This window comes from Chelonia mydas, chromosome 1 (assembly GCF_015237465.2).
Source record: "Chelonia mydas isolate rCheMyd1 chromosome 1, rCheMyd1.pri.v2, whole genome shotgun sequence".
NCBI classification, from domain to species: domain Eukaryota; kingdom Metazoa; phylum Chordata; order Testudines; family Cheloniidae; genus Chelonia; species Chelonia mydas.
In genome coordinates this window covers 228,704,559-228,730,301 of record NC_057849.1, presented here as the reverse complement: position 1 = coordinate 228,730,301, position 25,743 = coordinate 228,704,559, and the positions used below count along the sequence as shown (strand labels likewise).

The 25,743-nt window shown below is 40.9% G+C and overlaps 1 protein-coding gene across 4 annotated transcripts in view; it reads right to left on the bottom strand.

The window, feature by feature from the left end:
* The window catches only part of ITPR2 (inositol 1,4,5-trisphosphate receptor type 2), a 360,382-nt gene that overhangs the window by 86,201 nt on the left and 248,438 nt on the right, over window positions 1–25,743 (bottom strand). For all 4 annotated transcript variants that reach the window (XM_043538510.1, XM_037915324.2, XM_037915321.2 and 1 more), the window contains exons 38-42: window positions 7,497–7,605; window positions 4,826–5,013; window positions 3,595–3,778; window positions 2,729–2,985; window positions 1,378–1,578 (exon numbers count right to left, since the gene is read on the bottom strand). In XM_043538510.1, the coding sequence (XP_043394445.1) occupies window positions 1,378–1,578; window positions 2,729–2,985; window positions 3,595–3,778; window positions 4,826–5,013; window positions 7,497–7,605 (939 nt within the window). The remainder of the gene's footprint in view (window positions 1–1,377; window positions 1,579–2,728; window positions 2,986–3,594; window positions 3,779–4,825; window positions 5,014–7,496; window positions 7,606–25,743) is intronic.

Here is a 25,743-nt window from a genome sequence, read left to right as displayed (position 1 = left end):
TGAGATAGAAATGACAGCACTGAGTATCTGCCTCTGAAATACACAAGATCACGTCTTCAGTTGATGTAAAAGAGCATAACTTCATTCCTTAGTTACTTCACAGCAGGTCTAGGTAATGAAGTCTAAACAATCAATCATATTTTTTCATTACCAGTGTTCTCTGTGAAGCTAGATAGAAAGTTAACTTGAAAACACATTTTTCTTTCCTTTTACAGCACTCTAATTATCTCTGTATTTTCAAATAGTTTGACCCATGAGTTTTTAAGCAAATATGATTATCTTTCCGTGCACTTTAGCTTTTTTTGAAGTATGAATTAAGGCTGCTTGATTGTCAGTATTGCAGACAAACTCACTTTGTAGTTAACCAAGATATATGCTAGGAAGTAACATTAATATTTAACTGTATGATCCAACAGCTAACCATTTTAGTATTAAGAAACATGCTTTTATTTTGTAATTCTGTCCACTGCAAATTTCTCCATTCCTAATCCACAACAAAAGTTGTGAAATTACATCTGCTGTTACATCTTTTCTTTCGTTTACCCAGGCCAAGTACAGTGATGTAAAATACTCAGGTATATGACTTTATAGACTCCATCCAGCAATGCACTTAAGCACACATTTAACTATAAGTCCTCAACGGGACCATTCATGTGTTTAAAGTCAAACAAGCTTAGGTCCCTAAATCTGTGCCAGCAAACACTGAACACACCTTAAAGTAATTGCTAAGGACAGAAAAGCATGGCAGCGTACACCTCAAACCTGCCTCTTCCTGAGTGTATTTTTTAGGAAAATCCCTGACATCTGACTGAAGAATTGCATCACCACTACCCTGTCTTGAAGATGCTGGTCTTGCAAGTACAGCAGAATGCTGCATTAAACACTTGGGAACTATATGAATTACAGTCATCATATTCTAGAAACCTGCAGAAAGACCACCACAGATAAAGCTAAGAAATGAGTGAGATTTAGGTTTTATTGCTTATTTGGTTACTAATGACTTTGCCATGTGCTGCCACAATTACAGTTCAAAACCTGAAAGGACTCTCAAACTGTGTATGGGAGGTTTGGTTTAAATCCTGGCCCTATTATGGCCAATAGCAAAACTCCCATTGACTTCAATTTGGCCAGGATTTCACCCCACCTATATCTGAGAGATTGTACTACAGAGAAGACCTGATTAGACAAAACGAGTCCAAGCTCTGATAAAAGTGCATTTTCAAAGGCATCTTAAACCTTATGAAGGCTTCAAGTATGGTACAGCCAGCCATATAATTTGAATCAAGTCCTGAATTATTAAGAATATGAAAAGGTTATGTAATGCCCATGGACACACAGCTAAATTCTTCCTCGCCAAAAAACGATTATTCCAGCTACCTGATTTTCATGACATGGGCCTTGGCAGTATTCGGTCAAGCTCTCAAGGGTTTGGTTCACCAGAACTACATTCTTCTCGTTGATGTATAGCCCCAACAGGCCCAGGCCGCCTGTCGTGCTTCCACAAATGCAGTCCAAGAACTGGAGAGTCTCACACACTAGGTTGTAATTTGTTTTGTTGTTCTGATTTCTTAAGAAGGTCTGAAAAGAAAATAAGAGATCAGGCACCACACCGGAATAGCTTTACATTTTAATGGTAATTCTCCACTTGCCTGGTGTGATAAATGAAGGTGGAGGGTGTGGGGGAAGCTCCCTTTTATGGACCCAGCCATCCAGTTAGCTATAAAATCCCTCTTAGTAGCTGTTCTCTACTTGCTTTACCTGTAGAGGGTTAAAAAGTCTCCCTGCATAGGTAAAAGGAAGAGAGTGGGCATCTGACCAAAAGAGCCAATGGGAAGGCTAGAACTTTTTAAAATTGGGAAAAAACTTCCCCTTTGTCTGTCTGTTGTGGTTCTTGGGGAGAAGCAGAAAGACAGGGCTGCAGTTATGTTGTAAGAGCTTGAGCCAGGAAAAATCATCAAATCATAACTAGAAACTACTCACTTGAAACCCCCAGAAGACGCAATTAGGTTTATTTCTTTATGGCTTGTGGACTCCTCTGTGCTAATCCCAAATGCTTTTGTTTTGCTTGTAACCTTTAAGCAGGACCTCAAGAAGGTTATTCTTGATGCTTAGTTTTTGTAAGTGGGTTTTTTTTAAATCTAGCAATAGCCTAAGTTTCCAGATGTATTTTCTTTCTTTTTGGTTTTAATAAAATTTACCTTTTTAAGAACAGGATTGGATTTGTGTGTCCTAAGAGGTTTGTGCACATGTTGTTTAATTAGTTGGTGGAAACAGCTGATTTCCTTTGTTTTCTTTCTCAGTTCTTCCCCAGAGGGTGTGTAGTGTGTGTATGTGTGCGTGAGAGAGAGAGAGAGAAAGAAGGGGCTCGAGGGTACCCCACAGGAAGGAATTCCCAAGTGTGCCTTCCTGGGTTCTCAAAGGGGTTTTTGCACTTAGGTGGTGGCAGCATCTACCCATCCAAGGTCAGAGAAAGCTGTAACCTTGGGAGTTTAATACAAGTCTGGAGTGGCCAGTATTAATTTTTTAGAATCCTTGAAGGCCCCCACCTTCTGCACTCTAAGTGCCAAAGTGGGGAATTAGCCTTGACACCTTGTGAACAGGTGAAAATTTCACCACACAAAAAACAAAACAAAACAAAAAAACCTGTAAATTTAAGTACTCAGAATTCAGAAAATACAAAAAATTAAGTCAAATGCACAATCTTTCCACCTATTCTACAGAACCATACCTGGAGCTCTCGGTTGTGGTTCTCACATAGCAACTGAAGAAATCTCAGTATTGGCTGCATGATTGTGATAGCAGGGCTCATTGTTGCTTCCTCCGTGGACTTTTCTTCTGTGTTTGTAGTATCTGTTGCTGAGCCCATAAGATCTATTTCTGGGTCCATTTCTCTTCTATACACAGAGTAAGCTTTGGATGTTGCAGAAGACGCTTCTGTTAACTGCCCCTTCATGCCCTGTTTCAGGTGCAGTGTTGAATCCCTTACTGTAAATGAAGACGATAATTCCCATTTTCCCCCTGGCTCGATTCATTAATAAATAATGAACAACAACAGTGTTTGGGGGTTTTTTTGTTTTTGTTTTTTTTTTACACTCAACCCCTAAAGACCTCTAGGCAACACATAAAAAAATATCAGAGCCATGTTCACAAAAGAATAATGTTTTCCAAATAAACCACGAACGCTGAAACAGAAAATTGAAACAAAAAACCACTGTCTTTCTGCCACATACAATAAACGATGAGAACAATGGATGAACCACCAACTGGGAATTCAGTTCTTATGCTGGAATAAGTCTTTCACAAACAGCCCTATTAGTTTCAGCTTTATTTCTGTTTGTATAAAAATACAAGGCCAAATCCTTTGCCTGTGTAAATCGGCGTAGCACCGCTGATGTCAATAGAGCTATTTTGATATAACCAACTGAGGATCTAGCCCATAATTTAGAGACAATTTTCAAACAGCTACTTTTATTTCAGCAGCCCGGAGTCTGCTGTTGCTGCTCTGAAAAGCAGCTATGGTATCAGTGATGCTATACATGCTGTTCGTATACAAAGCATTTCTTTTGCCTCTATTTTAGAGAAAATCCCCTTTACCTCTCTTTCTTGGAGCAGATATGGTTATGTCACTATCATCATCCTTCTTCTTGCTACCCAAATCAATAGTGTTGACTGTCACTGTTGATCGTATTTCCTGCTGAGCAGTTTTCATGCGGTCATGCAGAACTTTAAAGAATTTTTCTGACTTTTTTTGCTCGTTCAATTGCTGGTAAGTAGAATACTGCAAGAAAAGGTATCCTTTAGATGTCAGTATTTTAAACAAGGAGAAATACATTGTTTCCACAAAATTAGTAATTTCTAGATTATAATTAAATTATGTACACTAACAAAAAACAAATATTGGGTATCGACAACCTAATTCTTTTATAAATTAATATACAGAGCAGGTCAAAATGTTTCAAATTTTGAAACTTCAATGACATTTTGAAATTTTGGAAAAACTGAGGAAAATTTCAATGCTATTTTGACCGCCTGTTGAGTAGGCTGCAGTTTTTCACATTTCAAAATATTAAATTTTGAAAAGAGAATGAAAGAGTGAAATTATTTTGTGAAATTTCCATTTTTCTAACAGTTCTAGTGATTTATTATTCCCATTTAATAATAAAACAATAATAATTATGTATATATAGTACTATAGCTTAAACTATACATGTTCTTTAAGTTTTCTTTGTCAGATGCTATTTCTCAAACTTAAATCTACAGACTTTTTCAGAGGGACACCCTTTTTCAAAGGGAACGGAATTAATGATCTCCCTAAGATGCATCATTCTTGCAGGACAAAAATGAGAATCCTTAAGCTAAAAGTATTACTCATGCATTACTTACAAAATGGAATATTGGTCACTTTTACATTAATTCGGTTTTTGAGGCTTTTGAGAAGTGTCAAACTTTTTCAGAAAGTAACTTAATTTTGTTACTATTTTTGACTTGATGGTATGGTTTATTTAAAAGCACTCTTCAAAATTCTTAAATTCAGAAACACAAACATAAAGCAACTGGAAATAATATTCATATGGCCATAAGGCAAAGGACAAGTTAAAAAAGTACTGTACTGCACTCCATACATAAAGATAGTTAAAAAGTGTTTTCCACTATTGATGAGTCTACAGCATAAGATATTGCATTATTAGCAAAAGCACATTTGCATTTGTATTATAATGATACATTGGTTCATGAGAGAAACTTTTCACAGAAGTCACTGAAAAAATTCTTTTCATTTGTCTCCACACTACGTGCATTTCAAAAGCAATGAATGATAAGTAAATACCTGTGTTTGTGTATTTCCACCTTCAAGCAATGCAATACCAAGTAAGATGGCTTCTGAGAAAATTCTGTCATTTTTGGTGCTTACTATAACATCTATGACTAGTTCCGATGCACCTTCTTTATCCAGAAGGCACTGAATATCAGACATCAATATCCCAGACTTATCTGAATCTTGTCCTGAAAAGCCACCTGCAAATATGACAAATATAGATCCTGTACATTTATACTGCTATTTGTGTATACATGTTAAAATAAACTGCCTCATAACTGGATATTAATTTCTAAAGTGTTCAGTTTACAGTAGCGATATAACAAATCCAATCCTGATATTTTTTTCCTCAGGGAAATCTCCCATTGATTTAAATGATAATTTCGCATAAATAATGACTTTAGGGCTGGGACCCAAGAATAAAAAAACATGAAATAACGTATGATCAAAACCGTAGTAACATCAGAGTAATTCCAACAACAAAGATGATGGAGCCCCAGTGATTTGTTCACAGAAATGCATTTTTATTGAATTATTGCATATTTGAAAGGTAAGAGAGCTGCAAGGGCTTCTGAAGACAGGGGACCCGTGTCCTCTTTTGCTTCTTAATAAATTATCAACATGGGCTGAAAGGTTATCTTGATGGGTTTGTTTTTTTTAACCTAAGGTACAGTCTACACCCAGATTTTGTAGTGATAATACTGTTTTGGTTAGGGGTAGAAATAGTTTTAAAAAATACAACCCCGCCCCCCCACTTTGGATGCAGTTATACTGGCATAAAGGTGTCTTACACAAGTACAGCTTATTCACCTTCCCTTATGGGGAAGCTACATAAGCGCTACGTATTATTAATTATTATTATTATACTGGTATAAACACCTGTATGAATATAACTGTATCTACACTAGGGCAATTGTACCATTTGAACTATACTGCTACAGTAAAATGTTACAGCTTTTGTGTGTGTAAACAAGGCATTAAAAATATGAGGCCTGGTCTACGCTATGAAATTAGGTCAGTATAAATACATCGCTCAGAGGGTGTGAAAAATCCACACACCTGAGCGATGCAGTTAAACTGACCTAACCCTTGGTATAGACAGCACTACTTCTATGCTCTTGTCAACGTAGCTACCGACGGTCATGGAGGGGGAGTACCTAGACTGATGGCAGAAGCCCCTCCTGTCAATGTAGGTAGTGTCTCTACTGAAGTGCTACAACACACAGCTCACTACAGTGTTTTAAGCATAGATAAGCCCTCAGGAATGTCAAATTCTGTCTTCCCTGATTCTGCTGGAGAACCTTTGGGAGGTCTTAAGGATCTTTATTGTGAGGGCTGACACTAACAGTATTTGATCTTGAACAAAAGACTACCTTTGTTCAATGTGTTAATGAATCACTTAAATTAAATAGGCCCTAATAAAATCAAGCTCAGTGGTTTGAGCATTGGCCTGCTAAAGCCAGGGTTGTGAGTTTAATCCTTGAGAGGGCCATTTAGGGTTCTGGGGCAAAATTGGGGATTGGTCCTGCTTTGAGCAGGGGGTTGGACTAGATGACCTTCTGAGGTCCCTTCCAACTCTGATATTCTATGAATCTATGAAAAGGTTTCAAGCAGTCTGTCTGAAAATCCCTTTCCCTCTCCATTGCTTAGCTCATGATGTCACCATTTCTGTAGTACTCCAGTCATCCACAAGTCTTCCAGTCCTGATAGTACCTGTGTTTATAATTTAAAAAGCAAGCAGAAAACAAAAAACCCTGCCCCTCCGCAACCACCCATATTACTATCTAAGTGACATAATAGCATTAGTATGACTGTAGCTATCCGTATGATGTCTCATCAATACTAGCTACGTTTTATGTTCTCCACTGGATTATATAAACTTCAGAACTTACGTCTGTTATAGCTAAACAGAATACACACTCAATCACCACCATATCCACTAACAAATGAACTGTACAAACATACAGATGCACAGTGTAAATGTACAGTGCCAGATTCTACTCTTGTACACATGCAACCAATTGACTTCAGTAGGTTACACGGGTCTGACTGAGAGCAGAATTTGGTCCACAGGGTAGTGACTGTAAATATTTCCATAGGGCCAACATCTGGAAATTTATGTAGGAACATCTGGATCAGCATCTGGAAATGTGGCCCACAAAAGCAGGCATACATAAAGTATATGCTGCAAAAGTAGTATTAAGGTGCATCACAATCTGGCTCTATGCACAGTCCTCTCCCCATGCCCTACTTAAATTACTACTGTCAACATACAGATCTTCAAATCATACTCCTTGAAGACCCCTCAACTGCTTTGGTAGTGAAGGGTCTGTGAAGCCAAGAATCCTTTCCATGAGTTTTGAGGGGCATCAGGACACGTGTGGAGAACTTCTGTGCTTTGCTCTGCCTACTGGCTACAGATTTTCTGGCACATGCTTACACACAGCCAGTCTGAATTTGGATTGAGCTGTATATTTATTTTTTATTCTTTGGGATTGCCAAACACAAGCCAACTGTTTGACACAGGTGCATGCAATTTAACACAGTTTGGCGCTGCTCCTCTCCCAACAGGTCAACAGTTGTTTGAACTATTTACTGACTAAATCCCCTTAGCATTTACCATGCACCTGAGTAGAAAATAGGGTGACATTTTATTTTTCTTAAATGATCGCTGTTGATTTACCTCCCACTTGTGCAGTTTTGCTGTAGCTGCCGGACAGAGGCCCATTCATACCACTTCCATAGTCTCCTTTAAAGTAACGATTTAGAAGTATTTTCCTTAAAGTGTTGCCCTTTAGGAGAAGGATGAAAAATAGCATGAGACATTACAGGAGCTGCCAATTTCTGCTTTCTGGAAAACAAGCCGTTTGCCACAGTAATATTCTGCTAACTCAGTTTTAGATAAACAGCAAATATATAAATGGGGATGGTAGCTGAGAGAAGTATGGTTTTACCTAACAAATCTCATGGCAAATTTTCTAAGTTGCTTTTCAATATATTTATTTTTAAAACTCAAAATAAATCAAGTGTTTTAAAAAAATATTTTAATTGTGGTCTTTAAGGCCTATATTTTTCAATTGGATCCATAAAGACAGATACGTGTTCTTCCTTTCCCTTTGTCTACCTATCCTTGACTGTGCTGTCTCCTACCCCTCCGTGCTTGAGTCATCTTATATTACTCAGACTGTCTGACACTGTATATCCCAGCTGTATGAATTCATAGACTATTACCCAGAGCAGAGGTGGGCAAACTACAGCCTGCGGGCCACATCCGGCCTGCGGGACCGTCCTACCTGGCCCCTAAGGCTTCTGGCCGGGGAGGCTAGCCCCCGGCCCCTCTCCCGCTGTTCCCCTCTCCCCCGCAGGCACGCTGCCACATGGGCGGCGCTTTGGGCAGCGGGGCTGCGTGCTCATGCAGGGCAGCGTGTCTTGCTCCAGCCGGGTGCCACGGCTCCAGACATGCTGCTCTGAGCGGCATGGTAAGGGTGTCGGGGACAGGGGTTGTATATAGGGCAGGAGGTCCCTGCGGGCAGTCAGGGAGCAGTTGGATAGGGCAGAGGTTTGGGGGGGAGGGAACAGGGAACAGAGGGGATTGGATAGGAGGTGGGGTCCCGGGGGGCCAGTCTGGGGACGAGGGTGTGGATAGGCATTGGGGCAGTCAGGGGACAGGGAGTGGGGGGGTTAGATAGGGGCGGGGGTCCCGGGAAGGGGCGGTCAGGGGACAAGAAGCAGGGGGTGTTGGATGGGTCAGGGGTTTTGAGGGGGGCACTTGGGGGCGGGAAGTGGGAGGAGTGGATAGGGGGCAGGGGCCAGGCTGTTCGGGGGGCACAGCCTTCCCTACCCAGCCCTCCACACAGTTTCGCACCCAGATGTGGCCCTTGGGCCAAAAAGTTTGCCCACCCCTGACCTGGAGCAGCAGTTACCAAACTTTTTAATAAGGCAACCCACCAACTACATTTGGTCTTGTTTTGCAACCCACCATTACATATATGCACCCTCCACCCCAGCACCACAACCCTAATCTCGGTCCGATGCAGAGGGGAGGCACTGGAGTGGGTTGGGGGAAGAGAGTAAGAGAATGAGCCCATCCCACACACACACCTCGCAGTAGTGGCTCCGACTCCCCGCTCTGGGCACTGCCTGGCACATGGAGGCACAGTGCCACTCTGGTCCGGCCACCCCTCCATCATGACAGAGGGATGACTGGGCTAAATTTGAACGAGTGGCATTGTGATCTGGTGCCTGATTGGGACACATTGTTTGGGAAACATTAAAATAAGTAAAACAATTTATTCATGTCTAAATATTGGTGATGATATAACAGAATTTTCTGAAGCCTTCATGATCCATCACTAATCTTCCACACACCATCCATCCATCTCCTCGCTGGTTGTACCCTACTATAAATGACCCTTCACCATTCCTTCCATAATAATGTTCTCAAAGCTATTTCCATCTCTACGGCTAATGCAACCAAGTATACATCTGTTGACTTCTGACATCAGGGTCTTGCTTCTTTCCCATAATATTTCCAACATGGGCATTTGTCTTTTTTCAATCCAGGAGATACACATGGTTCTTCGCCAGCACCACATGTCAAACGCTTCAATTGTTTTCGTGTCAGCAGCATTACCTTCCCAGGATTCACATCCCATAAAAAAAAAAAATAGGCTTTTCACCAGTCACACAGTCAGACATTTTGAGATGCCATGGTTTTTCCACAGTTTCTTAAGAGAGAGCATATCTGAGTGAGCCATCCCTCGTCTTCCTCTGATTTCTGGAACAGCCTCCTTGGCTGGATACGTATGACCTCAGATAATTAAATTAATCTACTTCCTCCGCAGCTTGTCCATTAATTGGGATATCTGCTTGCATCATGTTTCGATAGTCATGTCAATGTACAGACATTTTCTTTTCATCGCATTCAGGAATAGTCCATATGCCTCACTAACTGTTTTTACAAACTCCAACATTTGTTGCATTGCTTTGGTGGTTGTAGGAAAGAGCATCAGGTCATCAGCATATCTGAGGATAGTTCAGAGGTGTCCACCAATGGAGATCCCAGCTCCTTCCAATTTGTCAAAACCTCACAGGCTTGCCTCATAATAAATCCTGCATATAGGTTAAAAAGGCATGGAGACAAAATAAACCTGTCTCACATGTTGCACAATGGAAAAGCACTCACTGTCATAGACTCTTGTTCGTGCAACTGCCTGTTGTTTGTAGATACTTGTGATGAGTTCAGTGAGAACCTTTGGAATCTCCACATCTGCCAATACCTTCCAAAGATGGCTGAGCTGGATGATAGCAGCAGCTTTTGAAAAGTCAGTGAAGCACAAGATCAATGGGAGAATGTACTCCCTACATTCTTCAGTGATGTAACAGATATTCATGATTTGGTCACATGTGCCTTGGCCTCTGAAACTAGCATGTTGTGGTGGTAGTTCTGCTTCTATCCTTTATTTCATATGATCCAGGATTAACTGAGAAGGTGTTTGAGCTGGCAATTAAATGATAAAGAGTGAAAGAAGATGGCTTGGAGACGGGAATGTAGGAAAGAACGTAAGGAACTGAACAGACTAATTCAAAGGCAGACTAGATGAGACGAGTGAATATACAAGAGCAAAATGTATGGAACTTGAGAATTATAAAGAGAGTAATAATACAAGAGCTATGTTCACCGTGGTCAGATTTTTTCCCACAAGGTTTTTCCCTCAATCAAACATAATAAAAGATCATGATGGCTAAGTCCTCATGGAGGAGGAAGATCTTCAACTCAGGTGGAAAGATTATAAAAAAGGACGACAAAACAAAGGACGACAAAAAGAGAAAAGAGCCAGAGCCATCAATCCTGTGTACAAGGGTAGACAACATGTCGGCAGAATTGTTAAAAGCAGTTGGCTAACACGGTACATTTGTATTAACCAATTAGAGTAAGCTGCATCGTAACTGAAGTATTACAAAAAGAGAGGTATGACAAAGAACTATATATTTAAGCTGTCACAAAATTATTCCTGTACCTCCTTGTCCCTCCACTTCTAAATATAAATCAATAATATTTATTGCTCTATTCCTTTCCATGCAGAAAACCTCCCATTTTGTATCACACATGTTCTGCAAAACATGACATGAGGAATTAAAAATGGGGATGCAGGCATTGCCTTTCTCACTGCATTTCAGCAGGCATTTTCATCTTGCCTTCACCCTCCCAAAAAACACTTTCAGACAAAACTAATCTCTTAATGAGGTGGTAGTTATCATGACAGGTGCTGATGTAATCTAGCTTCGGTTTAGTTAACCAAGGAAGCAAGGCAGAGTCTCCAAGATTTGCCATACAAACAGAGAGTCTATTCTCACTGCACACTATTAAAATTTACAAATTCTTCTCCATGCCTTCTTGTGCAAACCAGTTTTTGAAAACCTATGAAACAGGAAATGGTCTCCAGGACCTGCAAAGCAATGGGGCAGTAGACTTTCCAGTTGACATACTCCTGTGATTACTCTGGTAGGCAGAAAGGAGGCAGGTGAATCTCATCAATACCTCCAGAACGGCTGGGAAGCCCCACTCAGTATTTCTGTTATCTCAGCAATAGTTCTAACAGTAATCACAGGACTCTGTAGGACTTCATTGCTATACACATCTCAGACACAATGGACTTGTTAGAACCAAGCAAGTAGCGGCATGCAATATTCTATACATGTAGCCAGCCTGCACAAAACAATAGTTATTTCCTAGTCCACAGGGTCTGAATTTCTCATTTTATAAGCAAAGCTTTACACAAAAGTAGATTATCTTCAGCTACTCACAGACACTCCAGGTTCCTATCTCCACAGACTGGGACTTGTTCCAGAATGGGCAATACATTTGAGAATGTTTAATGGCCATACAGTGGAAAAGGACAGTGTTTGTCAGGCCACGTGACTAAATACTTGTCTTGGGGCAACATCCTAGACCGCAACCCATGCAATGCACTTACAACTAATAAAGTGCCATGGTAAGCGATACCAAAAGTCACAGTGCCGTCATGGGAAAGAACGCCAAAAGGCATTGATATATAGTTTTAAAAAACAATGTCAAAAGTCACGTGTTTCATTATTCATTATTATTTCATTATTCAATCAAAACATCGTCATTCTGAAACAAAAACTGTTTAAGTCCATGTAATAACATTTGTCTAATAATTCAGAATGAGTTACAACTGTAGTCCTCTTGCTCAGGAGACAGCAACTGCTGCCTCTTCTTCATCCTTTCTTACCTATCTTGTCCTCTACAAAGACAGCAGTAGAGCAATGCTATGGAGACACTTCTGAAAGCAGCTATGCAATTGTCACGTTCCGGGGAGCAATCCAGACCAGTGAGGAGGGGTTGTCAGCTCCTGCCTTGTAAACTTGGGTGCCTCACAATGCTTTGCTGTTATAGCTCCCAACCTGGGCCACTCACATGCAGGTCACACCTTGAGTAGCTGTGTATAGTTAGAGCCCTGGTCCAGCAGCTCTGATCCCCAGCAGCCAGTCAGCAACACTCCATTCACACACTGGCTTCCACCAGCCTTAGTTACTACTTGAAGGATGACCCCAACACACCCCCAGTCCCAAATTTTTCCAAAATGTGTGTCCAGTCCTCTCGTGGAGGGTTCAGATACTAAGATCCATTGCCACTGTAAGGAGTCAATATTCAACAATTTGCTACTTTAAACTGAACTGTTTGGTAACTCCAGTTAAATAGCACTGAATTGGTTTAGAATTAAGAGTAAAACAAGTTTATTAACAAAAGAAGATAGGATTTTAAGTGAATCCAAGTATAAGAGATAAAGCAAATAAAAGTGAAAAGACACCTAGAAGTTTAAAACTTAATCTAGCAAGTTTCAATTCAAGGTTTTGTTCAAGATGGACTTTCTCACCCCCAGTCTTCCAGGAAGATGGTGACTGACTTTTGCTTGGTCAGGATCTCTCCCAGAGTTCCAAAGGTGCTGGTGCCTTTGTCATCTTAGCTGAGAGAGAGAGAACTTCTCTACCTCTTTCTTTTACACTCCAGTGAACCTTTGACATGGACTGTTCTGAGAGTTACCCTTCAAAGTATTGTTTATTCAAGTAATAGAGGAGGTGACAGAGTCTGTTGGTGAAGGAGGCTCCATGCTCTTTCTTCCCCCACTTGTGTTTGCTGAAATCCGAATACCCTGCTTCCTGCCATCTCCTGCCCATGCTGTCTCAAGGAACCTTTTTACTACTTATACACAAATTGAGATAAAACACATTCCTTTGTTTACGACAGATCTGTTTAACAACACCCCTGACATACTTGGTTCACACACACTTTAGTTATCATTTCAGCATACATTCATAACTCTTAATACCCATTGCATACATACATCCTAAAAGAATATTAATGATCAGTGAGTTATTAGTCTTCAGATGATACCACACAAAGCCTATCTTGTACTAAGATTATTACAAGATTATTCAGGGGTACTTAGTGTCACAGTAACTCCAAGACTTCCCTCCCGTATAAATCACAGAATGCTTGATGCCCCGTCTTATGACATACTACTAGCTTTAACTATTAGAGTCCCTGCTTTCTGTCTCTCTCTTGCTCCCTCTCTCAGACTCCCACAAAGCTCAGGCTTTGACTTGGCAGCTCTCAAAGTTCTCAAAATGTGAAAAGTCAAGGATGTTTTTGTTTGAAAAGAAAGATGACCATGGAATCCCTCGCTTCCGTGACAGCTGTGACAAAAATGCAGCCTCAAGCTTGTCCCACATGATTGCAATCTTGAGATCTTCAGCCTCCTCATGAGTTTCACCTACCTCATTTCTGACCTTTAACAGCCATGTGACTCTGCCAAGCCATCCATTCTGTCATGAAATTAGCTGCCAGTGTAAAGAGCAAGCACTGTTTCTCTGCAGTATAGCAATATTGACTGAGCCTGGGGAACTCGGAGATATGCAAAATTCCAAGAATGCCCCTAAACTCCCACAGCTTCACTCCATGGGGCACCATTTTGCTGAAAAGCCCTGCTCCCAGCAAAAGTGCTGCACACTATGGAATAGGTAACTGGACAATCCCAGGATGCACTGCGACAGCCCTGGTTGTATAGTGGGCTTTTGTAGGCTGACTAAAATAGGTCAGTCAAAAACAGAGATGTCATGTGGATGCAGAAAGTTAAGGAAGCAAATGAGACAATCAACCATTTTATGCAATCCATGTCCCTGTAACAGTTTCCTTGCTCAGTACCAAAGCAAGGACACAATCACCAATGCAATTTGAATTAGCAGTCTGCAACAAACATTACCAAAACTCCTAATATAGGCACAGAGTCCAAAATAGCAGACAGTGCAGCGATATTGTCACCTTACTGTATTTCTTCACATTTTGGACCCAAATACTGCCTAACTGATTCTCCCTCCTGCTGGCTATAATGGAATTTCTTCTGTAGCTTTTATTAATACATGGAAGTGGTATATAAAGAGAACTCAGCTGACTCCTCACTACTTATGTAATGAACAGCTAAAATAGGCTGATCACAGCTTTGAAGAAACACAATAAAACATAACAGTCTTATTGTTATCAGTGAATGCCCCTGCATTGTCTCTAACAAAAGCTACTGAAGGGAAAAGACATGAGGACACAAAACAACAACAACAATTTATAAATATTTCTTTATTGGAGCTCTAAATAGCCACTGGCTGACAGAAAAATATTTCCAAAAGGGAAATATGGATTCAATAGAAGCAAATAGGTACACATTTTATTGCTCTCAGTCCATATTTCATTATACTTGTCATTACTGTTGTAAAAGGGAATAGTTAACCTTGTAAGCAATTTTTAAATTGCTTTTCTACTAAAGTCTGGCTAAAACAAAATGGTTCAGTGAATCTATACATATTCTGCCATTCCTTCACTTTAGTAATTGTCGGCAAGACAAGTGGCATGGCCTATTATTAAGGTTGCCCAACACCTCCTATTATAAGAAACAGTTTTCAGTTGCTGGTAGCTTTCCCCAACCATTCAATTTTCTATACTGGGTGTCTGCTGCAGGACGAATGTTCTTTAGAAGACTTCAGTCAAAACACTCCAGTTGTGTCTGAGAACACAGTTAGTTGTTTTATTTATGTTAAAAAGTTCTGGTGGCCTTTTCTTTGAGAAGCTCTAGAACAGGGATTTGAAATGTGTGTGTGGCCCGGGGGGGGGGGGGAGCAGAGAGGGTGCTTTGTGTCAGAGAGGTGCCTTTTGCCTTCCCCATGAAAATCTGCTCACATTTGGTCAAGTTATAAACCTCTGGGGGAAAAAATCAGTTTGCAAATGCTCAGTAGAGACGTCTTAGATTTTAGCAGTTAAATTCCCTAAAGATTCCATCCACACTGGGCATATTCCAGCCCGAGGCTGAGCAGGACTTTCCCTGCAACTGCGGAACTGGGCTTTTGCAGGCTGCGCTGAGTTTGGGTCTGGGCACCTGAACTGGGAGCAGGAAAACTTCTCTCCTGTGCTCTCAATGAAACTGCTCCCCGCTGCTGGGCCAGGGCTGTGTTGAGGAGGAAAACACCTGGTTTGAATGCAGAGCGGCCAAGAGCCTGACTGGGAGGGGTGGAGAGGCAGAGGGAGTACATTAGAGCAGGAGCCTGGGAGGCATATTTGAGCTGGAGGCTGACAGGGGGGAGAGGGAAACTGGGACTAGCTGTTCTGCAGCGGGATTGAGACTGGCTGTAAAGGAGACTGGTACTGGGAGCTGGGGTAAGACTAGGACTTGCTGGGCTGGAAGCTGGAGAGGACAATGGTGTGAGGGACTGGGCGTCACTGGGTCGACTGTATGAGGAGCTGAGGGAGACTGGTACTGGAAACCAATGCTGTGTGGGGAGGGGAAACAGATCTGATGAGGAGTCGAGGTGCAGGGGGAAAACATACTGGCTGGGCAAAGGGATTGGGACAAGGAGCCAGGAGTGGGGAGGAGACACAGATTGGATGAGAAGCCCTGAAGTACGACTGGGAGTCAGTGGGGATGGGAAATGTTGACCAGGGGAGCAGGGGGGAACAAATCAAACAAGGAGCTGGAGGGGGGACTGGGACTGGCAAGGCTGGGCTTGGAATGAGAAGCTTGAGGAGTGGAAACCAGGACTGGCTAGTGAAGAAACGGACTGAGACAAGGAGTCAAGGATGGGGAAGAGGTTGGAAGAGATGGGGCAGAGCTGGGACATGTTGGAAGGGGTCAAGCCTGCGGGCAATGGGCAGAAAGACTAGAGCACACTCCCCAAGATTCCTGAGTCCCATCATTCCTCTGCTGTCAGGAAATATCTGTGAACCCTTGGTAAACTGTCCCATCCCCTTCTTATGTCCATCCACATATAGGATGGCAACCTACAACTACTCATTCAGTGGCACAGGATGGTCCTGCTCTGGGGATGAATAAGGGCTGTACAGTGAAGGAGGCTGTTGTTTGTTGGACCCCTGCTACACTTCTTCCAGAAATTGAAAGTTGCGCAGTGAATGAAGCAGAGGATTGCTGGTAGAGAAAGAATGGTCTCATGGCTAAGGTAATTAAATAAGGTCATGAATATCTGGATTCTATCCCTGCCTCCGCCACAGGGCTCCCCTGTGATACTGGGCAAGTCACTTAAACCACACTTTTCACATGTGATCACTAATTGCATGTTCCTCATTTTCTGGATTCCTGACTTCAGACCCTGAGTCTTATCTGCAGAAATGCTGAGCGCTCTGTTCTTTAAACATATGAGGTGCTGTATATCACTAAGAACACTGAAAAATCATGTCCTAGGTGTCTCAAATTGGGCATCCAAATTGGGATACATCTGACCTTAATCTCTGTGCCTCAGTTCTCCATCTGTAAAATGAGGAGAATACCACATTTTCATCTCACTGGGGTGATGAGAAAATAAATTAATTAATATTTATAAAGCACTCAGATACCATAGTGACAAACACCACAGAAAAGCCCATGAGGAAATTAACAATTCTGTCTTCAGAGCAGGGTTTGAATAATGTGCAGTAAATAAGACCTAGGGCCACACACTGAACAATGAGGAGAAAGCAAAGTACTGAACAACTGCTCATTAAGTGAGCACCAACCATCCTGTGCACTGAATGAGGCAGGGGTCCTGTGGGAAAAAATATTTCATCATGTAAGGACTATCATAATGTAGTCACACAAGGGGGCCAAATTAAGTTTGCACAGGCAGCCTTAAATCTGGCATCTCCTAACTTTTGAGTGATTGATTTTGCAGTCTAAATGTTTTTAACCATCGTTTTTATGTATGTAATAACAATAATAGTTTTATATAAATCTTTCCCATTTCCCAACTTTCTCAAAGTTTTATAATTTTTCATTAAGATTCAACCCTCCTGTGAGGTAGCTAAGCATAATTACCTTCCCATTTCAGATATGGGTAAACAGAGGCACAAGGGTGTCCAATAACATGCAGCAAGTAAATGGCACAGCCATTAATAGAATCTGTAAGTCCTGACCCTGGTCCCCTGAACTCCATCCATAAAAACCAGTGGAAAAATTCTATCCTTACTGTGTGCTTCCAGCAAATACAGATTCTGTTTTATAAACAAGATGTTTCCACCAGTAATAGACTGGGTGACACAGGTACGTTTCCACTGATAATTAATGTAGGATACCTGAAAGCTAATCTTTGTGCACCTGGGCATTCATTCTCTATGGGGAGAGAGTGCTTTTAAAAATCAGATCATGCACATCTCAGATCCAGTCCTGCCTCCATTAAAGCAAGGAAGTTTTGGCAATGACTTCAGTAGAAGGAGCAGGGCTGTACTTTGCTTTGGCAAAAGTTTTTACAGAACTGTAAAAAGAACATCAAAAATATGTACCAGAATTTATTACACAGTTTCTCCTAGTATAGAAGAACTGGCGACCCACACCTCTCAACTCTCTTTCATTAAGCAGGGATGTTCCACATTCTAAACACACTATTGTTTCAATGCTACACAAATCTGGTATTAAATCCCACTTGTGTTAATCCAAGTTGCCTCCATCAGAAATGCTAAATGATTAAAGCTGAGGTTACAGCTATTGTAGGGATGAGTGAATCAGTTCAGATAAAATAAGAATCCAGAAACATGCCCTACCCCTTCTCTCAAAACTTAACCTGAATTCAAACCAAATTGCTGTGGTTTAAAAAAATAATAGTTAACATTTAGATTTTATTATTGATGTATTTGTTCTTGGATTTTATTTGCCTCGGCAATTCTGGGTATCAGTTAAGAAGGGAAGCATAAGTGCCAAAATATTGCAAAAACAAATGCTGCTGCCTGGGTACTTCTAGTCTAGATAGACTAGGGAGCACTAGATATGTCGCATGAAAACTGGTTCTTGCCTGGTATTAAGCCCAATTTTGCAGACCCAAGAAGTTCAGAAAAGTGCCTGAACTCTTGGGGTACTTATACAAACTAAACTGGGTGACACAAAAAATATTAATATTAAAAATAAACTAAATTATAAAAAGACTAATATGTCCAATATAAATATAGCAGCATAGAATATAAATTAGGGATAGGTACACCTCAACACTGGGGCATTCAGATTTATTTGTGCCAATTGCTGCAAATGGATCATTCAAAATAATAGATTGACTTTGTAGAGTCTAGAATATTTTTACTATTAGTCCATCAAATGTTATGCACGTCCATATGCTTGCATGATTACATTTATTTCTCTGTGAAATCATAATACTTGTATATATAAAATAGGCCAATTTTTACACCTACACAATTTTTAAATATTTGCCGTTTAGACAATAAAATACCAGGATGCACTGTAATAAGTTCATATTTGATGTTCTCCCAAGTTTTTAAATCACTGACAGAAAGCCATCTGAGATCTGATCAAGATTTATTCATAGACACATTTATGTCTTTAGCATCAATAATGTACTAAGGAAACAGACTGGATCTGAAATACATAATTTCTGAAGGCTAAAATCATCTAACTCGTACTGCAGGGGGTAAATTTTCAAAGTGATGCAGAGGGAGTTTTCCACACAAATCCTATTATTTGTTAACAGGATTTGTGTGAGGAACTCTCCATGACCTGCTAGGAAAATTTACGCCTAAGTGCCCTGGCAAAACACACACTTAATTTCCAGCTACATACTTAGGAGCACTACTGCGCTTTGACATTTAAGGATAAAATTAGATAGGTAGCTTGGAAAAAATAACAGGAGTAGCTAAAAAGTGTTTTCATCACATTATTCTGTTTCAGTATATTGCTATTATGTTGAACTTCAATGCTAAAGTACTATAGATATTGGATCTACTAGATAATGGATGCTTAGCAGTGGGAGCTTCACAAGGCAGACAGTACTTATTGCCTACCCTACTTTGAATCAGATACATTATGATCTCCACCTGCTGATACTAATTGATTCAGAGGGCATCTTTGTGTGTCAATTTCACCCACCCACTAGCTCCACTGAGTTATATAACACCTCAGTTCCAATTTGCAGGAGTCGGTACAAACTTTCATCAGAATTGGTTTTCATGGGTTCCAATTCCCCAAATTTCATTCATTCCGAGAAAACTGCAAGTTTTGGTAACGCACAGCACAGGTTCATTAACTCCCGCAAACGTTTCAGTGAACCTGGCACAAGCACTGGGTTTGTTCAGTAACTAAACACTAATTTTTTTCCTGGTTTGGGGTTTCATTGTGGGAGGTTCATTCAGTTCTAATGGTCAATAGTTTCCCAAATATTTACAGAGGTATCTGGTTAATGCCTGTTATTTCAGCTAGAGCAGCTCTATGCCATTTACAATGAGATTACGGGAGGACTAACCATCAAAAGTTCACTACACTGCAAAAGAATCTATTGGATATGTTTGTTCTTAAGTCAGCACAGAGACCTTAAAGACAACTGTTTCTCTGCTAGCGAGCCTCCTTCCTACAATCACATACCGTTTAAAAAATATGTACGTAGATACTGTCCACACTACAGTTTTTAATCTTTTATTTTTTTAAAACAGGTTTGAGATCCTGGCTAAATTTTTCAAAAGGGCCAGATTTTCAAATGTATTTAAGGGTCCAAAGTTGCAGACAGATGCTTACTGGGATTTTCAGAAATCTCTCTCTCTCTCTAAATCCCACTGAAATCAAGCCACTTCCAAAAAGCCTAGATGCCTATCTGCATCTTTAGGCATGTAAATGCTTTTAAAAGTCTGGTCCTAAGTGACTTGGGGACTTATGCTCCTATTTATTTGAGTTCCTGAAGGACGTGCACGCAGAGCAATGGCAACAGAAAATACAGAAATGCACTCTGGGATGTTATCAGATTACTAAAAGGGAGGATAACTGGCCAGAACCAGTTACATAAACATATTTAGAAGCTCCTGTCCATCCACATTATAAAAATAACTGTGCTGAAATGGTTAAAGGAAGCAAACTCATGCCACTGTAGGCTTCTGACTGTGGTGAAACACCATAAATTGACAGGGTTACTAACAGAATTCCAACCACATGGAACGTGGCACATACCATGCTCGGAGCTAACCATGTTGGGTTAAAAATTGTGTGGACAGAACCTAAGAGCAATGCAGTACCTGTAGAAAATGGATGTTATGCTGCAGTACACTGCAGATACAGGGACACATTCTCACTGCCACTCATTCCCTCTGCACTGTGCAGGCAGCACAAAGGAACCAGAGACTCACTAACTTCCTACCAAGGGACAGGCAATTCCCCCCTGGAGTACAGCCAGGACCTATACTGACCCCACTGCAGCCCTGAGCACAGGAAGCATATCCGGGTCAGAGAGGGGTGGGGAAGTAGGAGTAGCCAGACTGCAATGTGCTCACTGCTCTAACCTGCAGCTGGAGGGGGAGGCAGGCAGAGGATCAGGGAGCTGTACCGAGCCTCCAGATGGATACCCCACACTGTACCCTGCATAAGCTAGACACAGCAACAAATCTGGCCCATGGTCTTTAATAACTGTCATGGGTGTCAACTATGAGTTAAAGACATTTAGAATTAGTGTCCTTGATGAAGCAATGGTAGTTTGAACTTTCCTCCTGTATTGCGCTTGGGTATGCATTATTGCCAACTCTCAATTCTATTGAGAGTCTTGCAATGTTTGGTGTTTTGCTTAAAGCCCCAGCTTCTGGAGTTACGGGATTACATGAAAATCTCAGCTCTTACAATATGGAAAAAAATATCAAAAAGGTTTCTAGCACTCATGGTTGCAGAGAAAAGCTTGAAAATATTAACCCAATGTGCTCAAAAACAAGAAGGCAAATAAAAAGAACTCAAAAAGTTTATTTTTTAAAAATCTCACTATTTTTAAGTCAATCTCGTGACTTTTGGAGCCTGACACATGATTTGGAATGCTGGAGGTAGGCAATACTGAGTATGAATTCAGGAACGTCCTGGATGAGATATGTTGATCCTGTGCACTGCAAGAGGCTTGGATCCTCACTGGTGCATGACCTGGTCAGCAATCTGGCTCTTATTCAAATCCTGGTACTGTATATGGATGTAGTGACACGTGGCTACAGTTTCAAAGGCAGCAAAGCACCACTTCTCCTGCTCAAGAAGCAGTTCAATAAATCACCACAGAGCCAACGATGGGGCCCAAACAACTGAGATTTAATGGCATCCTAGAACTATGGGGTAAGACCATCCCATCAAACCCTAGAAGGTAGGGTCCCTTTTAGAAAGCAAGTATGAGACATCAGGAAAAGGGAGGAATTTAAACAAATTCACAATTAACTTCCTTTTTGAGGTCTGGCCCCCTTTAGTTTCATGGCAGCTTGATGGGCTGCCATTTGGGAGACTAAGGTTAGGGGATATCTTAGGCCTCTATTCTTTATCATACGGAAAACACAAATTGCCATGGCTGCACTCCAGGAGTGGGGGGCTGGTTGCTCTTTTAGGGCCAGATCCTGTGAGATGCTGAGGTACCTCAACTTCCACTAAAATCAGTGGTAGTTTGTCTCCTGCTAGTGCTCATCTGAATGACCTGACTTTTGCATTTGATTCACAAAGCTGCAATGATTTGGCCTCAGTGCCTGCCTTTCCTAGCACAGCTAAGGGCGCACAGTAACGGTACTTCACATTCAAATGATGTAACATTTAGATTGAAGGCGTTGTTACTAGCAAAAGTTCTTCATTGTGAGCTCTTTGTGAAGCAGTTTTCATTCTCTGTTTCTAAGTTAGAGTCTGATATTAGCTTCCTACTCTTGGATTCTAGCATTTCATCATTTTAAACAAATAAACCTAATAAAGTCTTTTGAAGTGTGTCATGGAAATAATTCTGACACTCTGTGGCATAAATCCACAGCAAAGGTTTCATAAACCTTTTTATTAACTGGAGCTGCAGAATGAAACAGAGACATTTTGTTTTTAATACTATTCAGAGGTATATTGGCTGTCATGCTAAGACTCAAGAGTCTCTTAGATGTTGTGGTATTTCAGGAACGACAGCCATTCCTAAATGCCAGTTTTCATAGGCTGAGGAAATTCAGTCACTGAAATTTTCTAGCTTGAACTAAAGAAATCAATTTCATTACCCCAAGAATTTGTTTTAAAATACTAAGAAAATTTGGTTGAAATTAAACCAGCAGTTTTAAGTTAGAGGTGGGGGCGGGGCGGGGGAAGAAAGAGACATTTTCATCTGGCTGTTTTAGCTTTTTGCATTCCCACAGCTAAAAGACAGATTCATGTTTATATAAAATTTAATATGCAAGCTGTTAGCCCATAATAGTAAGCGCCCTCTTTTAGCATTTAATATTTGTTAAAACTGTTGAGTTATTTATGACAGAAATCAAACTGCTGCACATGTACGGTAGCTGATCTACCAGAACACATTTTAATATGCATTTGTTATGGAGCTGTTACTATTCAATACACAAATTCTTGCTGATTCCAAAGAGGCATTGTACATTATGATTGTTTCAGCGTGTAGCCAAGAAACTGCACACCACTATAGCCTTCTATGGAGTCATTTTATACTGTACACATCAACCCAAGTGTTGGGAGAATCCAGACCTGGAGACCCTATAATGTGACATTGCCTACACTGTTGCAAGGGTACTGACATCACCACTTGTGGCATTTATCACAGAGATGTCATAACAGCAACTGACAACCCAAGATGAACCTTCCAGTTCAGCTAACTGTGGAGACATATATTGCTTACAGTTCATTCAGTCAATGCTTTGGGAGAATACTAACCAACATCCAACTAAAGTCTGTTAGGCTCCATAACCTACAGTATATACCTATTCTTATTACAATATACTAACAAAACCTGTTAGTCTTAACATAGCCTCTCATCAATACATAGTAAGAACACCGCTGTGGAAGACCTGATCAGATCTTTCATGAGGATGGAGAATACCACCAAAAAAATTCTAATTCTATGCTCTGAATCAGTAGCGTGGTGTGACCGGGAATAGGGTGTGGCGTACTAGTCACCCCATCTTAAAAATGATATTGCAGAATCTGAGGGGATTCCAAGAGGTAATCAAAGTGATTAATGATATGGAACATTTCTCACACAAAGAGAAATGGAAAAAACTGGGTTATTTACCTTAGAAAGGAGACCAGTGAGAGGCGACATGGTAGAAGTATATAAAATAATGGTGTAGAGAAGCTAGATCAGAACTTCCATTCTCTCTCTCTCTGATAATACAAGAGGAAGGGGTCACGTTCAATGAAACTGAAAGATAGGATATTCAAAGGAAAAAAAAGAGAAATACTCTTCCACACAAGACAGAATTAGACTGGGTAATTCATTGCCACAGGAAGTTGCTGAGGCCAAGAATTTAGGAAGATTCAAAGAGGGATTGGACAATATCTAGAGTTATATTAACAACAAGGAGATCGGTGGCAATCTGAAGAGGTGTTTTTTTTACCCATGAAATCTTATGTCCAAATAAATCTGTTAGTTTTTAAGGTGCAGATTCCTTGTTGTTTATGTGGATACAGACTAACACAGCTGCCCCCTCATACTTGACACCATGCAAAGAGTTATATTAGTGAATATATTAACAAAAAGGAGATTTTCACTTCCTTCCAACACTCATGTTTCAGGGTTTAAACCAATCTCTTACTCATGGGATTATCATAAGACTGTAATGGAGGACATATAACCATACTTCTGCCTACTGTGCGGTTTCCTCTATCTTCCACTGAACCAGCAGGTTCTGGCCATTGTCTTACACAGGATACTGGATGTTGGGTCTGATCCTGTCTGGGAGCCACATGCAGCTTTTCACAACCTGAGGGTTTGAGTGAGACATCTTATGACGTCCCTGCAAGGATACATCGCAATTGGAAACAAAAGTATCCAGAAACCTGTGTGAGAAGTTGAGCGTGGGTAAGTCTCCAAGCTTGTCAGACATTACATTTCCCTGGTTTCCTCCACCTACTACAGCTGATTTCTCTCTGCTGGTACAAGTAAGTCCAAAATACATAGTCCCCTCAGACATTGAAACACATTGAAAAAATGTCTTTGAATGGCAGAGAGACACAGCATCTCACTTCTCAATACTGGTGACAGATAATGAATGCCTGGCCTCTTATTCAGGCCTAAATAACTCTGTCCAGACTGTCACCTTTATTTAGTTCTTTTGATTAATTACAACTGTGTAATGACTTTGTTGTGCATATTTGTTTCCTATGCATGTTAAACTCCTTTCTGTCTCTCCATGAGTTCATTTGATGATGAAGTGGCTTTTCGACTGCTAAAGGTTGAATGTCACTTATCCAGACACTTTTGCCTACATATTTAATGTCCTTCTCTCACCGTAAGGTGCTACACATGAAAGTATTAACATTCTTGCCGTTATATCCAGAGCTGCCAAAAGTTCTAGCCAGATGACATACAGAGATTTATAAGGAGGTGCAGGAGGGATGTTGTACAAGACTGGCTGGGGATTTGGATTGTATTTCTCCTGTTTTGTTTTCTTCCCAATTTTTTCCCTTGCCCCTTCTGAACCGAGCCATCTTCTGCTGTTCCTCACCGCCCTCTACTTGTACTTACGTAGGCGTACCACACACATGCAACCTGACGACCAACTACACTCTCTCAGTAAATCCAGTCATCCTCACTCCCTATCCTGTCTGACACAGGTGGAGGGGAGCTGAGCTCCAGTAAGAGGAGTGTTTGTATTTTAAACTGAGCATGGAACATTCCCCTCTACACTCTCAGCTCCATATCCTGAGTACATAGTTCAGAAACACGTGAGTGAGAGGAATGGACTGACAGAGCAGCCCAGAATAGACGGAAAAGATGGGTGGAGGGTAGCAGACCGGCTGGAGATTAGTGAAGACTGGCAGTGTAGAAAAGTCCCAAATGTGGGATTCCAATTTTATGCAGCCCTGGATACCACAGATGAGCACTACTGACACCAGGCAAAAGGCACACACTGATCAGAATGGGAACAGAGTTTCACTGACACATAGATATCTTGCTAATCAAGAATGATTGCGAAGGAAATACAAAACATGTATGTAGGTAATACTCTAGGATCTCGTACTGAAGGAGCTGAGCTCCTTCAACTTCCAGTGAAGTCAATGAGAAATGGGGACACTCAACACCTCAGAGGATCTGGCCCTGAAAGGGGTGCTGTTGTTTTAAAGTTCACTTCAGAATGGCGATGAGGTTCTTTAATGGCACACCAGCAGCTTTACAGTTGAATTTCCTTGCTGCAAAACTCCTAACAATATTTACAGCACAGGGTTTTTGTTTAATTTGAACGGGTCTGGGCAACAGATGTATTTACAATGGCAGAGGCTTTGCACGTCACATTTGCTATCAAAATGCAGAGACTCATGCTGTTAATTAAATATGAAATTGTATGCATTAATTTGGAACCAGTTCCTTGTTAAAACTGCCTGATGTTTAAGGCACAATAAATTGAGTCAGTATCCGGGAACGTGTGCGCCTTGACCTGAGTGGGGAGGCAGACT